The sequence below is a fragment of the Callospermophilus lateralis genome, chromosome 7 (genome assembly GCF_048772815.1).
Source record: "Callospermophilus lateralis isolate mCalLat2 chromosome 7, mCalLat2.hap1, whole genome shotgun sequence".
Lineage (NCBI taxonomy): Eukaryota > Metazoa > Chordata > Mammalia > Rodentia > Sciuridae > Callospermophilus > Callospermophilus lateralis.
This window is the reverse complement of record NC_135311.1, coordinates 128,635,374-128,655,238: the sequence shown is the minus strand read 5'-3', so window position 1 is coordinate 128,655,238 and position 19,865 is coordinate 128,635,374. Positions and strand designations below refer to the sequence as shown.

The window sequence follows — 19,865 nt, the reverse complement described above, 5'->3', positions numbered from 1 at the left end:
TGGACGGGATGCCAGCAGCAGCCATACCTTGAAAGACTCGAAGCCACTTGTGGCTTCTTTGCAAAGAAGTGACCAGCTCTGTGATGGTTGGGGAGAAGAGAGGGAGAGGTAGGGGCAATGCTAGGGAGGGCAGGGGCTTGGGGGCCAGTTAGGGATGATGGCACTAATCCAGACAAGTGGTGGTGGTGGTGTGGGCTGCCCAGAGGGAGCCATGCGGGGGACAAGGAGTGAGTGGACAGGGCTTGTATTTGAAGAACTAGCAGCAGTAAAAGGATTGATCTAGGGCATGAGGAAAATGAGCCAAGGATGACTCCCAGGATTTCCGTCTGAACCAGGAGAAGGACAGAATTGCTGTGAGGTGGGGAAGATGGCAGGAGGGCTTTGGGGAGTAGAGTTTCAGAAACTTGTCATCTTCCTGTTGGAGCTGCTCAGTGGGTAGTTACAGGTGCACATCTGAAGTGGGAGGGGAGCCTGAGAAGGAGGCCTGAGTGGCAGAGCACTGAAGAGGTTCCAGCAAAGGCAACAGGTGACTCATTACCCAGCAGGGGGCCAAGGGAACCCGTGGGAAATATATTAGAGCAAGTGGCAGGCAGCAGTGCAGAAGGCTTGAACACACCAAGGACATTGTGTTTGATGTCTCTGTCCATGTATTTGTCTCTTCCAGTTGGCCACCTGCTCTTTGGGGACAAGGACGGCATCCAGCAGTAGTGAGAGCCTGAAGTCCGAGGCAGGCCCGGCCCTTTCATGGCTGTTTCCTTAGGCTGCTGCGGCCACGCACAGCCCCTCTCCTGTCGCTGAGCACGTGGCGATCGCCGAGGTCTCTGTTAGTCGGGCCACCTGGCCAGCTGCCCGTCCCCACCGAGCAGCATTTGTTGCGTGAATTGCCTCCTTGTTGAGTGCGCCACTCGAGGCCCTTCCTGGGTGTTTGTGGTTGTCTCCAGGCTGTCCTCGTGAGTGGACTGGAAGGAGAGAGGAGGGGACTCCTGGGCGATGGAGCTCCCCAACTACAGCCGCCAGCTGCTGCGGCAGCTCTACAGGCTGTGCAAGGAGCAGCAGTTCTGCGACTGCACCATCTCCATCGGCACCGTCTACTTCAGGGCTCACAAGCTTGTTCTGGCTGCAGCCAGCCTCCTGTTCAAAACCCTGCTGGACAACACAGACACCATCTCCATTGACGCCTCTGTGGTGAGCCCCGAGGAGTTTGCCCTCTTGCTAGAAATGATGTACACTGGCAAGCTCCCTGTGGGCAAGCACAACTTCTCCAAGATCATCTCTTTGGCCGACAGCCTGCAGATGTTTGATGTGGCTGTTAGTTGTAAGAATCTTCTGACCAGCCTTGTCAGCTGCTCTGTCCAGGGGCAGGTGGTGAAGGATGGCTCTGTGCCATCCTCAGAGGCATGTCAGAAGGAGTCAGAGAAGCCCCATGGAGAGGTCCTTTCCTCCGAGGGTGTTGGAGAGCACCCCCCTTCTTCTCTGGAGGGTCCTGCCACACTGGGGGCCCCTGTAAAGGCTGAGACCCAGGAATCCATCTGTATGATGACACAGGAGATGAACACGGATCCTCCTGTTGCCCAGGAGGTTCAGGGCGACCCGGAAGCCCCAGCTGCAGCTTGTGTCCCTTCCCCTGACGGAGCCTTCAGTGAGACAAAGGGAGCAGACACAGCACCAGGTAACACTCAGCTAACCTTGTTCACTTAAATGTCTATCTAATGGGAGTCAGCACTTCTATTGTCAGTTACTATATTTGATGATTTTTATTAATTTTATCATTTCGTTATTAATTTACCAAAGCTCACCATTGGGTAGGAAACTGAAACTCGGTGTAGTAACTCACTGGGCATTAAACGTTCCTCATTGTTGAAAATCTGGAATTGAGCAGTATCGAAATAATAGTGTCCAACCTCTTCCAGTCATCTGTCATTTAACCAGGCTGAGGACAGTGGGCGGGAGGAGGCTGTGAGAAATGCCTGTGTCTGTGGCTCAGCACTGAGGGGCTGCTGTCCTCTGTGACCTGAAGGTTCTTTGACAACTGAAGCCTCCTTTTAGTCATTCCAAATAACAAATCACTGTTTTTCATTTTATTCTACATCCAGAGCGTGAGAGGAAACACTGGCAGCTGAAATTTCTTCTAGAAAATGAAAATGTCTTCTCAGATGCACTGTTGGTTTCCCAGGACATTTTAAAAAGATTAGAAGAATGTTCAGAAATTGAAGGCCCCCAGAAGGAGGTAGGTGCCTCTGAGCGTCCTGTGTTTGCTGATTTAGGTCCTCAGGACTCTGTGCTGCCTTCACTCATGGGGCAGAAATATGAAAAGGCAAAATATGCAGGGGTTCAGATATCTCAACCTTCAATTTTTTTGACATTTATTTTACAAAGAGCAGTTTTGTAAAAGTACGGAGCAAGATTTGAAAATGCAGTTACGTTTGATGATAGGGATATCCCAGCTTCTTACTGGTTTCGATCCAGGATACTTCAATGATCACACTGTTCCTTCCTGAAGATGCTGTATCCTGATGGTAAAGTGAGGCAGAGGGTGGTCTTGGATAAGCCCAAATCAGAGACGGAAGCATTAAAAGCAAAACAACAGATTTTCAAACTTATACGAGAAGGATGGACTATCTACCACACCAGGATAAGCTTGGTAGAGGTTTAATCTTGTTTTATCCTCACAAAAGTCATGGAGGGGTTGGGGATGTGGCTCAAGTGGTAGAGCGCTTGCCTGGCATGGGTGAGGCACTGGGTTCAATCCTCAGCACCATGTAAAAATAAAATAAAGATATCGTGTCCACCTTAAAAAACAAAACAAAAAACTAAAAAGTAAATATTTTTTTTAAAAAGTCATGGAAATGGGTATTATTATTATTTTTTAGTCCTGTTTTATGAATGAAAAAACTGTCTCAAAGAGGAGGTAAAACTTGACAAAGGAACAGAGCTTGTAAGATTCCAAGCCAGAATTCAAACCTAGTTATTTGACTTTTTTGTGATGCCAGGGGTAGTACCCAGGGTCCTCCCACTACTAGGCAAGCCCTCTACACTGAGCCTGCTTTTGGACTTTAAACTTATCCTCCTACACACCACACCAGAGTTATGATACGTTTATGTAAATGTGTCAAGCAAATGATATAATATGTATCATGTGCCAATGATACATATATATGAAAATATTTAGGATTTGCCCTAAAAGAAATTGCCAAATGTCTGTCTTGCTGCTTCTTGACTGATCTTTATTTTCTATAGTAATACAGTTAAGACACAGCCTCACCTGTATGCTCCCAACACCTAACTCCACAGGTACTTAGAACTCTTCTTGTTTCCCTCTCTGCCAGCCCTGCATGTCCCTGCTGAGAGGCTTCACAGAGTAGGATGGTGGCCTCCCAGCAGGCCTACCCATCTGATTGATGAGGTGGTGTGGGATGTGCTCCCATGTGGCTGTAGGCAATCCAGTATCTGCTAGATACTGTTAATCCAATCAATAAATGCCTTCCAGTAAGTATTTAAATGTTCTCCTGATTCATTGCAGGTTACTTTTGGGGGGAAAAAAAATTCAAGGTCTGGTATTGATTTTAACCGCATCAATTGACAGCTGGCCATAGGTATAAATTATTATAGCTCTTGGGAGATAAGCTATTTACAAGGCTGGACCAACCCTGGTGACTCTCTTTGGGGACTCAAGTCATAAATCCTTGGTACTCTTTATACTGACTATGCCGAAAGGACATTATGTTTTTTTTTATTTTTGCACTTGTATGTTCTCTGAAGTGTTCAATCCATCATTGTTGTTAGTTTGCTACTTGATAGCTTCTAGACAGACCTCTTCATTTACTCTCTTCCGGCTTCCTTAAGCAGCTTGCTTTGGCTATAGAGGAGCAACATCATTCTTCAGGTCAGCAATAATCAAGTTTTTAGTACCACCTCTGTCCTTGCTTGGACTGTGTCTTGTGCTTTTTTTTTTTTTTACTAGTTTCTCAAAGTGTCTGGCACATAAGAGTTGCTCAAGAAATGTCTGTCATATTTGGATTCATTCAATATTTCTTTTTTTTTTCTCACTTCTTATGTAATCATTTGATGGCAGTAACATTAATAGTACCTTGGGAGAGTACTGATTCACTGTTGGTGATCATTCCAGGCTTATATTATTTCTTTCTTGGTTTAGAGGTTAGAGAGAACTCTACAAATCACTTGGTAGCTGTTTTTAAAATTTATTCTGTTATAATCCTTAATAAATCTTTCAACTGCAGAAAGCAAAAGGGAAGAGATGATTTAAGAACATAAAATTAAATTAAACGAAGGGCTGCCCACGTAGCTCAGAGATGGAGCTCTTGCCTAACAACCACGAGGCCCTGGATCCCACCACCATCAAATAATTAATTATAGAACTAGGTAGATGCCACTTTATACTTAGGTCTTCCGCTTCTCTCTTTGGTATTTGTTTTATTGTTTTGTTTTGTTTGAGACAGCTTTATAAAGAGGTATAGTTGACAGTAAACTATAGTTTTGTTTGGTCTTTGGTGTCAGAAGTGGGATATAAACCCACATCTCCACAGGAAAACTCTACATATTTAAAGAATACAATTTGATAGATTTTGATACATGTACATGCCTCGAAGCCATCACAATCAAGACAGTAAACATCTGCATCACCCCAAGGGTTTCTTCACCTTCTTCTGTCATCAGTCCCACTTACCACCTTCCACTCACCCATCCCCTAGGTAACCACTGATTTGCTGTCTCTCCATTAGATTAGTCTGTATTTTCTAGATTATTATTTAAATGGAGTCATATAGTACTTTTTTTTTGGCGGGGGGGGGGGGTCTGGCTTCTTTTTTGGTACTGAGGATTGAATGCAGGGTTGCTCTACCGCTGAACTACATCCCCAGCACTACCTGCCTGCCTTTTTTCTTTGAGACAAAGTCTTGCTAGGTCACTGAGGACCTCACTAAGTTGCTAAGGCTGGCCCACATTTGTGATCCTCCTGCCTTAGCCTCCTGAGTCACTGTGGGCATGTGCTAACACGCCCACTGTGACTTCTTTTATTCAACATAGTTATATGGAGATTCATCCATGTTGTTGTGTGTTCATTTCTTATTGTTGCCACGTGGCGTTCTGCTGAGTAGCATTCTAGTATGTGTACATGCGATTTATGTATCCAGCTCTGCTGTTTATTAACATTGTGACCTGGAGCAACTTTGTCTTTATAAGTTTTAGTTTCTTAATTTGTAAAATGGGGAATATTATCAGTACATCATAGGGTCATTGTGAATTAATATAGGTTGTGGCTCAGTGGTAGAGCGCTTGTCTCGCATGCATGAGGCACTGGGTTCAAGCCTCAACACCACATAAATAAAATGAAGGTATTGTGCATATCTACAACTAAAAAAAAAACACAGTAAAATGCCAGGCACACAGTAGGAACTCAGTAGGTAGCAACTGCTATTGTTTGTTTATACAATAACTCAGTATTTTTAGATTTAATAGGCCTCTAAACCTCCTTTCACGGATGCCTTTTGGTACCTTAGTGCCGTGGCCGTTTGCTGTGACTCGAGATGGTTTACTGTTACTGTAGGCTTAATTGGTAAGCCATGTTTCAAAGAGGTGCCACCATCCACTTGAAAGTAGCCTCCTGAGCTAGAGGGGTAGCGTCTGGTACAGAGCAGTCAGTCTCCAGAACAAAGGTGCCGTGCAGACAGAGTCACCTGGAGTACTTGTCACAGTGTGTGCCTCCAGACCCGTTCCAGGGTCTGAGTTTTAGCATATGGTAGAACTTGGGAACCTGTGTCTTTAACAAGTTCCCCAGGGGTTGCTGTCTTGGTATCTGTGGATCACATTCTGAGAAGCGCTCTGGAGAGGTCAGTGGCCTACAGAACTCAGCGTAGGACAGCAGATGCCCGAGTGCTCAGTGCAGCCAGAGGCCGCGGGATGCCGCTCACGCCTCATGCTCCTCTTCTGGACCTGGGCAGCTGATTGAAGCCTCGAGCTGAGCTGGTTGCTGGGAAAACGAACTTAAGACCAAGTCCCTGTCCTTATATGGGGTCTTCACAGCACTGAAATCCTGCTACACGTGATTGATTATTTTCTGGGAAGTGTACGCAGATATCACCAAATTAGAGGACTCGCCAGAGGCTTCAGGGATGAGCCCTTTAGGAGCTGTTCACTTGGGGCAGCGCTGTTTTAGGTTTCAGTACAATCTCAAAGTCAGGTTTTTCTGCTTGTACACTTTTAGTTCCTAAGGAGCTTTGAATTGTTTGTTTTGTTATTGGATTAACCATGATGTCATGACTTGACAACTTAACATTAAAGATGGTTTACTCCTGGATGTGTTGTTTTGAGGCTTGCTGAGGCTCATGAGTGCTGGGCTTTCTGGCTGAGATGGACACGTGTGGCCTGGATCGAGTTCAGGGAGGACACTGTCCAGCAGTGTCCTGATGGCTTTATTTCCTGAGATAAAAGGTGAAAGGGGGCAAAGCCATCCTCGGGCAGTGATCGCAGGATCATGAGAAGGGCCTGCTGCTTAAACTGTGTGAGACCAAAGCCAGAACTGACTACGGGGGAGCTTTCCTGTGCTGGGCGGGAAGTGTCTTCTGTCCTTTGCTGTCCCAGTGTAACATCCCTGCCCATTAGAACCAGCAAGGGGTGACCCAGGAGGCTTCTGGCTGAGCCAAGTAAAACCTTTATTTAAAGCCAGACTCATACTTCTTTTCAGTTTTTATGCTAGAACTTTTCATCGTCTTGCTTCTTTATTCCTGGCCATGTCCCTGCTTTAATTAATTGTGTATACAGCAAAGTGGGTCTTCAACCAGAATCAGGAGCTAACTTTTTCTAGTATTGATTTCCATGCTGTTTGATTCACTTTTCACTTAAAGTTCTGGAAAGACTCCCAAAGCTGAAGACCTGGTAACATTTTTTTTTTCTCCTTCAACTGTATTTCAAAGGCAAACAAGTTTCTCCTCCTGCGTGATTTGCTATTTTCAACCATGTCACTGCTTTGGAGACTGGTCCAGCAGTGCAGTCTGTGTTCTGAGGACTGCTTAATGACAGTGCGGGTTAGTCTCTGGAGAGTGAGTTAATGGGATTCGTTTTACAGCCCTATGAGAGGTAAAAGTGTGTTGCTGTTTTTCCAGATCCCCTGTTTTATTGTTTTTGTTTTTGTTGCACTTCTTTTGTTGTGTAAGAATGGAATCCAGGGCTTCCCGTGTGCCAGGAAGCACATTGAGCTACATCCCTCCATGTTAATTATTAAGTCTGGGACATGCAGTCATAGATAGATGGACTAGTGGTTCTATGAAAAGGAAATTTCATTCAGTTAAACAAGCACTTATTGAGCACCTACTGCTTAGCAGTCTTTATAATAATTGTTGAGACCAAGAAGAATTTTCTAGATTGTATATATACAACCTGGTGTTCGGTGATGTTGATTCTGGTAGGTGCAGTAGAATCCAGGGTAGATGGACTTGATTATACTCCAAGTCTGGGAGGTAGAACTGAGTGAAAGGGGTGCCAGGTTTGCAGAATCAATGGTCTTTATCTAGCCCTGTGACCTTAGGCAAGTTACTTAACCTCTCTGATGCTCATGTAAAATAGAAGCAGTGAGGCTGAAAGTAGATGGCAAGTCTATAGAGTGTCTAGGATGGTGTTGAGTGATTTTGGTCTGCATTATTATTATTATTTTTTTACTTATTTGTTTTTGATGCATAGGATTGAACCCAGGATCTCAAACAAGCTAAGTGCTCTACCACTGAATTGCCCCACGTGTACCATTATTGCCATTGCCTACCCCTTGACATTTATGGAAGGGCCTGAGTGCAGAAGAGTAGGAGAGGAGAGCAGGAGGAGAGTAGGCAAACAGTTGGGGAAAGGAAGTAAATTCAGTTAAGACACTTGAGTTAAGGGAAAGACTACATGGCTTTTCCCCATGTCAGAGATAGACAGGAAATTGTCTCATTTTTAAATGCATTTGCCTGCCTCACTCATAGGTGCAGTGCTTGGATTACTTATGGGACCGCGTGTTAACATGAATTTATTGAAGTACTTTTAGCTCTCTAAGACTCAAAGGAGTTCCAGATACATGGTTAAAGAACTTGGTCAGCCCTTTTGGCAAAACTCTGTTTTTGTCCAGCTCTTGGAGTTTGTTACGTGGTAGCAGCCTATTATAATGTGTGAATCCTTCTGTTAGGCAGAGACACTATTTCACTCCACTCCAAGTGGAGTCCCAGGGAGCCTGGAGTCGCAGCCCTAGAGCCGAGTGTTGCCCCCATGGAGGAAGAAAGAGCAGCGCCGTGTGGACAGCCTTGCTCCCTCCGGGCCTTCATCAGCCACCCCTGCTTCTCTTCCCAGATGGTCACCCTAGCATCACTGCTGAGCAGTGAAGTTAACAAATGTTTTAATTTCACTGCTGAGTAGTTCTGCAGAGAGGATAATGAGGAGCGCATCAGGTGCCACACTGACGACAGCTTCTCCCCGGCTCACAGTGGATACTGAGCGGTAGACGCGGGATATTCAGAGGGTTTTAGGTAGAGAAAAAAAACAATCCCAACCTGGCTAGACAGAGTGGGATTAAGAGGCACAAAAGGAAGGACAGGGAAAATGAAGAGAAAGAGACCTGCTTACTGAGGGCATAGCAGTGAGTGGAAGCGGGGAGCTATCTGTTGCTGCGTAACAATTACTCTCAAATTGAGCAGCTTAAACCAACATTTATAACTCGCAGTTTCTGTGGGTCAGGCATCCAGATGAAGCGTGGCTGGTCCTGTTACTCAGTCTTACAAACCCAGGGTCAGCCAGGGCTGCGGCCAGGTCAGGCTCCGCTAGGGGTGGGGGAAGTGTTCTTTTTATTTTTTCCAATACTAGGGATTGAACCAGGGGCACTCAACCACTGAGCTACATCCCTAGTCCTTTTTATTTTTTATTTTGAGGTAGGATCTTGCCAAGTTGCCCAGGCTGGCCTGAACTTGGAATCCTCCTGCCTCAGCCTCCCTAGTAGCTGGAATTACAGGCGTGAGCCACCACACCCTGCTGGAGTATCTTTTTCTCAACTCACTCCCAAGGCTGTTGTCAGGCTGCAAAGGTCCGCTCCTAACCCTCCTCACTGGAGAGCTGAGTTCCTGCCACACGGGCCTCTCCCTAGCGCGACAGCTTATGTCTCCCAGAACAAGGGCAGAGAGAAGGCTGCAGCGTGTCAGCCAGCACGTGCGAACACAGATGTGTGCACACAGGTAGGAGGGGCGTCCTAGCAGCCTAACCTCCAAAGGGGCACCCCAATACTTCTGCCATATTCTCGTCCTTAGAAGCAAGCCACAAGAGCCCGCCCCACACGTGAATACCGGAAGACCAGGGCCACTGGGAGCCTCTTTGTAGGCTCCTGCCTCAGGTCCCTGTCATGACGAGGCATTCTGAGGAGGGTTTAGGCCGACTAACAAAGGCAGAAACGTTGAATTAATTTAACCGAGGGGGTTAAGCATTCAACTGATGTCTTTATTTCTTGTTTATTTTTTAAATAGAAGACGTGTTACCTTGGGTTCACGGAAGTTACTCCCATGAAATTTTAATGGGGATTATTTAACTGAGCTTTATCCAAGTTCACTTTTGAAGATGACAAAAAAAGAGAAAAAAAGACAGGAAACTTTCTTAAAAAGGTTAGTTTAGCCTATCCAGCCATTCCATGATTAGGAAGCAAGCTAAAGGTAAACAAAGAAACATGAAATCTAACTAAATAACTCCTATTTATTTGGGCAGAAAAGAAAAAGATAAAGCCTCTTTAAATAAACATTCAAGGGCTGGGGATGTGGCTCAAGCAGTAGCGCGCTCACCTGGCATGCGTGCGGCCCGGGTTCGATCCTCAGCACCACATACAAACAAAGATGTTGTGTCCGCCAATAACTAAAAAATAATAAACTTCTCTCTCTCTCTCTCTCTCTCTCTCTCTCTCTCTCTCTCTCTTAAAAATAAATAAATAAATAAATAAATAAATAAATAAATAAACATTCAAAATATATAACTAACTACCAGAATTTTTAACAACTGTTAGGTGTTGCCATTATTGATTTTTTTTCAACAGCACAATTCATGGGACCCTTTGATACGTCTGTTTAGGGAACTTTAATATGCTCTCTGAAGACTTGTGAGAAAACTTTTACTATTTTCTTTTCTTGACACTAAAAAACACCAGAGGTAGCTTGCAGTTTTGCCCAGTAGAAATAGGAAGGCTACATATATGTATAAAACTACGCATGACATTCAGTTTAGATTACCAGGGTTTTTTTTCCCCAAATATGTTAAGCATTGCTGAACTGTGACTACTACTCCTACCTTCAGATGGCCCTCCTCTCATTTGTGTAAGAGATGTTTCCTCAGAGCAAACAAAGGGGTGCTGGTGTTGTTGGTTTTACCACTAGGTTGTTGATATTTTACTCCAGGTCTGGAAGACTCGAGATGGTGAGTTTTGTTTTATTTGTGGTTCTGAGACTTTTGGAACCTAAACCAGGTGTTGTAGGAACTGTGGCTCTAGATTCACGTAGGGAGCTCGGGATCAGAAGCCACTGTCAGGGTTGTCTGCATAAAGGTGCCAGTTAAGAGCTACGCAGGGGTATGCTTAGAAGAGAAAAGGAGCCAAGGTTCAGGCTGGTCGTAGGTCCTGCTTATGGCTCTGGATTTGGAAGAACCCATTGAGGAAGGCTGAATGAGGTGAAAAGGCTGAACGAGGCTTCAGACAGGCGACATCAGTGTTTCTGAAGTCAGGGAACCTGGGATACAGAGGCAGCGGTAATGCCAGATGCCACAGAAAAGTGAGGTGGCACCAGACCAGGGGTAGGGCTGGTGGTGTGCTCAGCATCAACCAGGGAGGAAACTCGGAGCCGTTCAGGCCAGCAGCCGTCATTAATGTGGGATAATTAACATGTGAATCTTTGGTGCTTCTGACAGCTGGCACTACAAGCCAATACGCTGTTAGCCTTAATTGTTACAGAAAAGATCTAAAAGTAATAAGGATCGTGTCTTTCTAAATAGTCTATCATTCATAATGTAAATGACTTAAGTGTTCTTTTTTCCTAACTAGTGAGATTTTAATTACATTCTCAAGTAATAAAATGACAGTTCATTCTATTTGAAATTCAGATATCCTTGCCTAATACTCAGAATGTCATAAGATTCAGAAAGGTATAATTAGGTAAGAAGTATATTAAGTTTGTGAAAAAAATGCACTGAGCACCTACTATGTGCCAGGCAGGACTAGTTGCTATGCATATAGACCTAGAAATCCTGATCCCTATCTTCAGGAAGCTTAGTAGAAGAAAAAAGTAAAATAATAATAATTATTATTATTTCAGTACAGTGTGCCAAATGCAGAATTATGAGTAGTGAGGAGAAGGTGAGCTTGTGGTTGGGGAAGGCCCCCCCTGCACCAGGTTACAGTGCGGAAAGAGTCCTGTGGAGGGCAGGCTGGGGGCCTGGGGCAGCGGGGTTTGCTACAGCTGCCGCTGGGGAGAACAGTGCTGGGTGAGGAGTTTTGGGTGAGGTGGGAGGGACCAGATCGTTGGGGGCCTCGCTTGCCGGTGTGGTCCGTGTGGCTGGCTAAGAGCTCCTTCTGGGTACTTTCATTCTGCAGATTATAATGGGATGTCTTGCGGGTGAAGGAGAACATTCAGCATTCCAGAGGATCCTAGAGAGAATCAGAGATGAGATCCTGGATGTGCAGACTGCCGTGTCCCTGCTGAGGCTGTTCCAGGATTCCCATCCTGCAGTAAAGATGGCGCTCTCTGCCTGGAAGCCAGAAGATGCAGCACCAGCACGGCCAGAAGGTAGGAGGGACGCCTTCCACCCCAGTGGCCGAGCTTTGAAAGCTTGCTGCATGATACTGTCTGCAGTGGCCTAGTTATTAAGTGATATGCACGCAGGTTCCACATGCCATTCCAGAGGCTGCATGTTAAACACACACACGCTAAGCGTGAGTCTCCATTTCTAGCCCCTAGTTAACTAGACTGACACCTTGAATTGGAGAATGCCATCATGTCCTCCTGCCTTTCAAAAAGCCGCATATCCAGAGCAGCGCCTTGCGTGCCCAGGGTGGGCTGGTTCACTGGCAACACTTAAAGGCCGAGGTTGCTCTCATTTGGGTTAGGTACAAAGCAATGGCCTTACCAACCAGAAGTTAACCTCTGGCTGGCTCTGAAGCTTTGTGTTTCAACAGATAAATGAAACATTTTTTCCTTTCATAGAGTTTAAACAGAATAATAAAGTATTTTCCTCCCTAAAAGTGATTCTGCATTCAGGTGCACAGAATAAGCTGAAAATCACTCTACTATTCTGTTAGATCTTTCTCGACAAACCATGCTGTCATTTTCTTCAAATTGACTAGCTTCTCTTGTGTGTCTCTAATTCTTTCTCCCCCAGGGAGCACAGGGGAGGGAAAGACCTTGTCTGTTCTGTTACTGGAACACAAAGAGGACCTGCTACAGTGTGTAACGCAGCTGAGACCTATTACGGAGTTCCTGGAAACAGCCAAGGAGGGGTTCCTGCCTGGCGCCGAGAAAAGGGTGACTGTGTCAAGTCTTCCTCCCCCTTCTGAGTTGACGTAGCACTTAAAAAACCCTCTTCAGTGGCACGTAGCACTTTTTAACTTGTGGTATTTTTATACCTTCTGCATGGTGATCACCTTGAAGTTCAGATTCCTGTTCTGTGCCCCTGGGGGTTTCCTGCGCAGCCTGCTGAGGGCCGTGCACGCTGCAGCGGGCAGTAGAGCCCGGGGTGGGTGAGGGCAGACGTGTGGTCTTCCTACTCTGACTCAGTGACGACTTCTTATAAGTAACTGTACCAAGAGTTAAAAAATTTAAGTGCATTTCTAGTTATTGTGACAGTTTCCCTCTGAGCAGAAATGACACACAGTTAATATGTAGAAAACAGGGAAAACAAACAAAAAGGAAAAGAAAAACAACTCTCCCACTCAGGGATGAGCCCTGCTAACGTTTTTTAGAGCCTGCCCCGCCCACAAGTCACCTTGACTGGGGTCACCCTGGGCAGGGGACTCATGATTTTCCAACAGGAGCTAGTGCATTTTTGTACTTATAATATGGATTTTGGTAGCTGTATTATATTTTAATAGATATAGCATAACTCATTGTGTTTTTTTGGGTGTTTCTAATTTTTTTACTATTAGAAATGTTTCAGAGGACATCCTTGCAGGCAGATCTTTGCACATTTTTCACATTATTTCCTTAGAATAATTTCTGAGAAGTGGAATTTTGGAATAGAGAACATAAAGTTTTTCAAGTGCTTGATACTGTTGCCAAATTGCCCTTCAGGAAGGTTGTCCCTCTCACTCTCCCACCAGCTGGCTACTGAAATCCCGTAAAACTGCTGGCATGACTTCTGAAGGCAGCTAGATAACTGTATTTGTTGGTGTTATTGATTTCAACTTTGTGCTAAAAATATTTTTTATCTGCAAGGAAGGAATAAGGGTAGAAAAGTTTTGTGGCATCAGTTCTTAAAGCTGTGGGGAGTGACTTAAATGTTGAGCAAAGAAAATGTTTTGACCCCACAGGCTGATTGACGGCGGCACTGGATTCGTGGTGAGAGCCGGAGCCTGGGTTCTATTTTTCTGGTGGTCTTAGACAGATAAATGGAAACAAGCTTTAATCTCAAAATTGTATTTTGTAAATTAATTATGGCTTTAACACCTTTTAAGTTCTTGAACTTCTTAGAAAAAGTTGATACATACCCAAAAGGATTAAGCTCTTGTTTTCTCCTTAGACTTCAGATTAAGTGTAATTTCAGGCACTCAGTTTAAGTAAATTGTTTGTAGCCCTAGAAGTGCCTGATTCCCTGTTTAGTGACTGCCTTCTCATTACACATTGAGGCCTTTTGCTTATTAGGTGGATTGAGCGTGTCCTTTGAACTGCTTCATTATCTTGATAGAAGAGCACTTGTAAGTAGAGCCCAAACACAGCCTCAATCTCTGCAGCAAGATGGACCACACTGTCATTTTCTTCTGTCACTTCCAGTTTACTTGACAGAAAAAGCTAAAGCAGACGAACTTAAATTAGTTATAAATCACAAAAACACTCCTTAAGCTTGGGGGTCACCCAGGAGCTGCATTAAGCTGCTCCTTCTTGAAAACTGAAGAAAACTAATAAGGTAGAGGCGTGGAGGGGAATGCTAATTGAATCTCCACAGTGTGTGGCCACCATGTGGTGTGTGTCCCCAGGCCTTTTAGAACTTCTTCTTTTATGAAAGGACACCTTACCTGTTAATACCTTGGGTTCTTTCTTTGGGAAGTTGGTCAGTAGGAAAGTCTTTACTTTAGGACATAAGAATATAATTACTCTGATTGCCCTTTATGTATTGCTTATTGTATGCCAGACATTATGCTAAAGAACTTTTAAACACTACCAAATTTCACCCTCTGGTAGCTGTAGGAAGTCACTGATGTCACCTTCATTTTAAGGTGAAAAAATGGAAGCCTTGGGAAGTTAAGCATCTCACCCAAAGGTACTGTTTGGGGACAGAACTGGCACCCAGAATGTTAACCATACACATTCTCTTAACCACAGTGCATGCTTTTCCCAGTAGTGTCAACCACACTCTCTTATGTCCTGGAAGTTGTTCTAGGCTCTGCAAACGGCACCTTTATTTTACAGAATCCTCATATCCACTGTGCGAGAGTTGGTATGGTTATCTTCACTTCCAAATGAGGAAAATAAGATTCAAAGAATTAAGTAACTTGTGCAAGGTCACAAAGTACAAATACTAGAACTGGAGTACAAACGGTGTCTGGCTGGCTTCAAATCTCATATTCCTACTCTTACAGTATGTGGCTACATCATGCCAAATTATTGCTTAGGAACTGAGATTTAGCACTGAAATCAGCATGCTTTTAAATACAAGCTCTTAAGTTTTAAATTATGATTCATTTAGTAGAAATCTGCATTATTAGACCTTAAACAAAGAGAATGACTATGTTCTGTACAGACAAGGAATATGACAACTGATTTTTATATATATATATTCCAATTTGGTTTAGAATCTAGATTCATTATTTTCAGATGGGAATTAGTTTGCTAATGGCGATCTCTGGCATACTACCGTGACTGATCTGCTTGTTACTCCTTTCCCCAAAGGAAAGCTCCAAAGGCAGTCACTGTGAATCTGTGGATTACGTATATCGAAATAATCCTCTGCTTTATCGGTTCCAAAAGAGCCATGTTTTGTATATTGCATCATGATCTATTAAGAAATAGTTCTATCGTAATAGGAAAGTATATGTCACGTGTTTTACTTTTCAACCTCTTGGTAGAGCCCTGTGCCCTTTTGACTCAGAAAATCCTTCAGCACACTGAAGAGGAACCGGGGAGAGGGGTGGTTGCACTGACGGGAGCTGATGTGTGTGGGCACTGAGAACAAAGACACAGAGGATCAAGAACTCACGAGAAAGAACCCAGAAAAGCACTTTATTATTTGGAGTCCACAGGCTCCATATAAATTATCTGGGTATTCAACTTACTTTGCAAATAAAGCAAAATAATAGAATGGCTCTAAAAATATAACCTATGCCAGTATCGTGAATTTGACTAAGCAGAGAGCAAAACACTTTTTACCTATATTAGTCAATTTCCAGTCTATGTTTCTCAGTCTTAGTGTCTGAACAAACTAAATCCCAAGAAACAGGTCCCATGTAAGCTACCTGACTTACTCTGTTATATAGACCAAGCATAAGAGTGTTTTTAAAATCACAGGCTCTTGGCAAGGAATGTACGCGGACCTAGAATTGAGGGGGAGGATTCATAAAGCTGTTTGGAGAATGATTAAAACAGATTAAGGAGAGGACTGTGACACAAGTCATGCCAGAGATTTAAAGGACTTGGAGACAGGGCGTCCTGTAGTGCTGTCTTGCGGGTCTGCCAGTGGTGGGTCAGATAAATTCTGAATTGCCAGTAACCGGAGTCGGCTTGATTGCTTGCCACCGCAGGTGATTCTGAATTGCTGTGAGGGCGGAACACCCAAGGAGGCAGTAGAAAATTTGTTGCACAGAGTGACTGAAGAGAAGACCCTGAGCGCTGAGAGTTTGGTAAAGCTCCTCCAGGCCGTGAAGATGCCGTTTCCAAACTTGGACCTTCTGCTGGGGAATTTGCAGAAGTCAGCCGCTTCGCCCAGCACCACAGGTATTAGTTAATTGTTGACTGTCTGGAGGGAACTCCACCTACAGAAAATTACAGCCTTATACACCATTTGGCTCCACGCTGAGAAGATAAGATAATGTTAAGAAATGTCATTGTCAGACAGAAACTAGCTGTCACAAATCAGTGACTCTCAGTATTTCTGGAGTCAAGATCTGAAATGAGAATGACTATTCTCCATTAAATTCCCTCATGTGGTCACAGAGTTCAGGGCTTATTAATGATGACTCCCCCAGGGTGTCCCGGATCACCCGTGAAAGCTGAGGGAACACAGGGGCTCCTGAGGCTCAGCATTCCACCACACTGTGTGGATGGGTGTGAGCAGCAGAGAGAAACCTTGATTGCCCTGCTCCCTCTCAAGGGCTCTTTGCTTCCAGCCGTCCAGACTGAACTACAGTTTGGTGTCATTCACTGGGGGAATTGAGCACATCTCCATCCCTTAAAAAAGTCCAATTGGAACCAATTTCCCTTGTCCCAGGGCATTTAGGACTGAGATGACTTTCAGAAAAAGGATACCTGGGAAATGGAAGAACTCTTAAATACAAGCTCTTAAATTTTAAGTTACGATTCATTTAGTAGAAATCTATGCATTAGATGTGTATTACTACTGTGTATTATTGTATATCTTCCAGTTTGTAAAAATAATATAAACTTATGTAAACTTGGACAGTTCCAAAAATAAAGAAGATAACGTCGAGTCCTCAACTATGTGGATATTAACACTTTGATCTATTTTATCTACTACATGATTTTTACATTACTGAGACACTACCATTTCATAATTTTGGATTTCACCCGTTTAACTATATAACGACATTGTCTCTCACGTTTTGAAAAACTCTCCTGTTTTTTGAAGGTTGTATAGTTTTCCATCATGGGGACATACATGATGTATTTTGGGGGCCATGTGTGGCCTAGTGGTAAAGACTCTGGAATCAAGATGACCTGATTTTGTAGCCTGACTCTGCATTCTGTGGCCATGTGACCCTGAGCAAACAAATTAACCTTTTTGAACCTTGTGTTTTTTTGGAATGATATCATAGTGATACCTGTCACATTCACTTTTGTGACTACTCCGAAAAATACTTGCAAAACACTAAGTAGGTACGGTGCCTGGCACACAGTAGGCACTCATTCAGCATTGCTTAATCGTCATGGTTGTCACCATCTTTACAGCCTAGGCAGGGATGGTTATCTTTGTGTATATTTCTTCTGCCTTCAGATAATTCCGGGGGGTGGCGGGTGGCAGTGCCCAGGGCTCTGGGTGGTCAGCCCACACTCTCATGGCTCCAGCCCTTGCTCTCAGATAACTTCTTCAGATTAGATTCATAGAAGTGGATTTACTGAGTCAAACAGAAGAATGAAATTTTAAATGTCTGCAAAGCTGAGGGAATACCAGATAGTTCTGATTTTTCTTGACTTTCAAGTAAACATGACTTCTTAAAAGAGAGTGCCTGACACGGCGCAGAGGGCATCCAGGCGGGACTGTGCGTTGGCTCCCAGCACAGACTTGACTTGTGGCTGCTTGAATCCTGGATGCCCTGTGGATCCTCTGCCGTAGGCTTCACAGACAGCACCCCTGGAATCTGTGCATCTGAAGGAAGCTCTTGCCAGTATGGCCTTTGCTCTACCCGCTGCTGAGCACTAAGTCACCAGCAGGCACTGACTTCCAAAGTGCTAGTGGTTTTGTGACCCTGAAGCACCAGGTGATTAAGTGTCGACCAGAGGAGCTCTGAGCGCGGGAGTGTGAGCCCCAGGCCAGCTGCTGACCCCTACTCTGTAGTAGAGCACCTCTTGCGCTGGTCTTTCTCCTTCTCATCTGTAAATGCCTAATCTTCTGTAAGAGAAGCCCTGGGGAGGTTTTGTTGCATCAAACATGATTGTTTTGCTGATACTCTTACAGTCCAGCCGAGCTCTGATGATTATGGGACTGAGCTGTTGAGACGCTATCATGAAAACCTCTCGGAGATTTTCACAGACAACCAGGTGTTGCTAAAGGTGATCTCACATATGAAGAGTTTAGCCCCTGCAGAAAGAGAGGTAAGGGAGGGAGGGAGGGAAGGAAAAATGTAAAAACACACACACACACACACTTGAATGTCTTCTATAAATGCATATACCTGACCATGTTGAAATGCTAATTCATTCTTTTTCTTTTTCTTTTGGTACTGAGGATTGAACCCCAGGGGCACTTAACCACTGAGCCAAATCCCCAGCCCTTTTTCTGAATTTAGAGACAAGGTCTCACTGAGTTGCTTAGGGCCTTGCTAAGTTGCTGAGGCTGGCTTCGCACTCATGATCATCCTGCCTCAGCCTCCCAAGCCATTGGGATTATAGATGTACGCCACCACACCTGGCCTAAGGTAACTCATTTTCTAAGGCAGAATAATAAATAGAATATATTCTAATTTCTATGGTAAGAAGGAAAGATATTCGAAAGGAAGAATGAAGAACTTTGTCATGTATTAAAACATCCTCTCAGTTAAAAAGTGGCGGGGAAAGAGCCAGGTGCAGTGACGCACACCTGTAATCTCAGCAGCTCCAGAGGCTGAGGCAGGAGGATCCTGAGTTTGAAGACAGCCTTAGCAACTTAGGGAGGCCCTAAGCAACTTAGTGAGACCCTGTCTCTAAATTAAAAAGATATTTAAAAAGTGCTGGGGATGTGGCTCAGTGGTTAAGCACTCCTGGATTCAATCCCTGGTATCAAAAAAAAAAAAAAAAGGAATTTTTTTGATACCAGAAATTGAATCCAGGGTCTCATGATACTAAGCAAGCACTGTATCAGTTAGCTACAGCTACACTCCCAATACCCACCCCCCAATAAATTTAATTAAAAAAGAAATCTTCTATTCAGAGAGGTGAGGATGTTGAAAACCTCCTCAGAGGTGTTCGCCATAACCCAGTGCCCAGACTTGTAGCTCTGTACCCAGCCCAGGGCTAGAATTCTCCAAAACACCCATTTTTGTTTGTGATTGTTTCTTTTTTTCCCTTAAAACTTTATTTTATTTATTTTTATATGGTGCTATGGATCGGGCCCAGTGCCTCGCACGAACGTGCTAGGTGAGCCTCTGCCACTGAGCCACACCCAGCTCCTAAGTGCGCGTTTGTGCTGCATCTTAAAGGTCATGGAGAGCCTTGTGAAACGGGAACCTGGCTCCGGTGGTTTCAGCTCCCTGATGTCAGCAGTCCTAGAAAAGCAGACTCTCTCTGCGACAGCCATTTGGCAGCTGCTGCTGGTGGCCCAGGAGACAAAGGCCTGTCCGTTGAACCTGCTCATGGAGGAAATAGGAAGGGAGCCTGGTGCCGATGCTTTCTTCCGGGCGGGTAAGTTACCTGACCTCTGCCACTAGAGGTGATTGTCCGTCTTCCCAGGAGTGAAAAGAGTTCTTATGGTGTCACCCACATCCTACCCTTGGGTGTGACGACCTGTAAGTTCTGGTCTTCTGTTGCACAGTAGGGCAGGTGTAAGTAATGACAGAGTCCTTATGTTTCTGGAAAGCTAGAAGAAGTCTTTTGAACGTGTTCAGAGAAATGACAAGTGAGCAGATAGCTCTGCCTACCCTGATCTAAGCATCACCCAGTGTGTACATGTATCAAAACATCACCAGGACTCCACAAATATGTGTCATTTCTGTGTCAAGTTTTTAAAAAGTAAGGACTGGCAATTAAAAAAAAATAGGCATTTTTAAACCTTTTTTTTAAAATTAT

General features: G+C 44.3%; 1 protein-coding gene across 3 annotated transcripts in view; it reads left to right on the top strand.

Annotated features, from left to right (window-relative positions):
* Zbtb40 (zinc finger and BTB domain containing 40) overlaps nt 1-19,865 on the top strand; it is an 82,863-nt gene that overhangs the window by 31,319 nt on the left and 31,679 nt on the right. For all 3 annotated transcript variants that reach the window (XM_077109969.1, XM_076861080.2, XM_077109970.1), the window contains exons 2-8: nt 665-1,669; nt 2,094-2,227; nt 11,594-11,786; nt 12,379-12,521; nt 15,950-16,142; nt 18,061-18,197; nt 19,280-19,481. In XM_077109969.1, coding sequence (XP_076966084.1) covers nt 991-1,669; nt 2,094-2,227; nt 11,594-11,786; nt 12,379-12,521; nt 15,950-16,142; nt 18,061-18,197; nt 19,280-19,481 — 1,681 coding nt within the window. In that variant the 5' untranslated portion in view covers nt 665-990. The remainder of the gene's footprint in view (nt 1-664; nt 1,670-2,093; nt 2,228-11,593; nt 11,787-12,378; nt 12,522-15,949; nt 16,143-18,060; nt 18,198-19,279; nt 19,482-19,865) is intronic.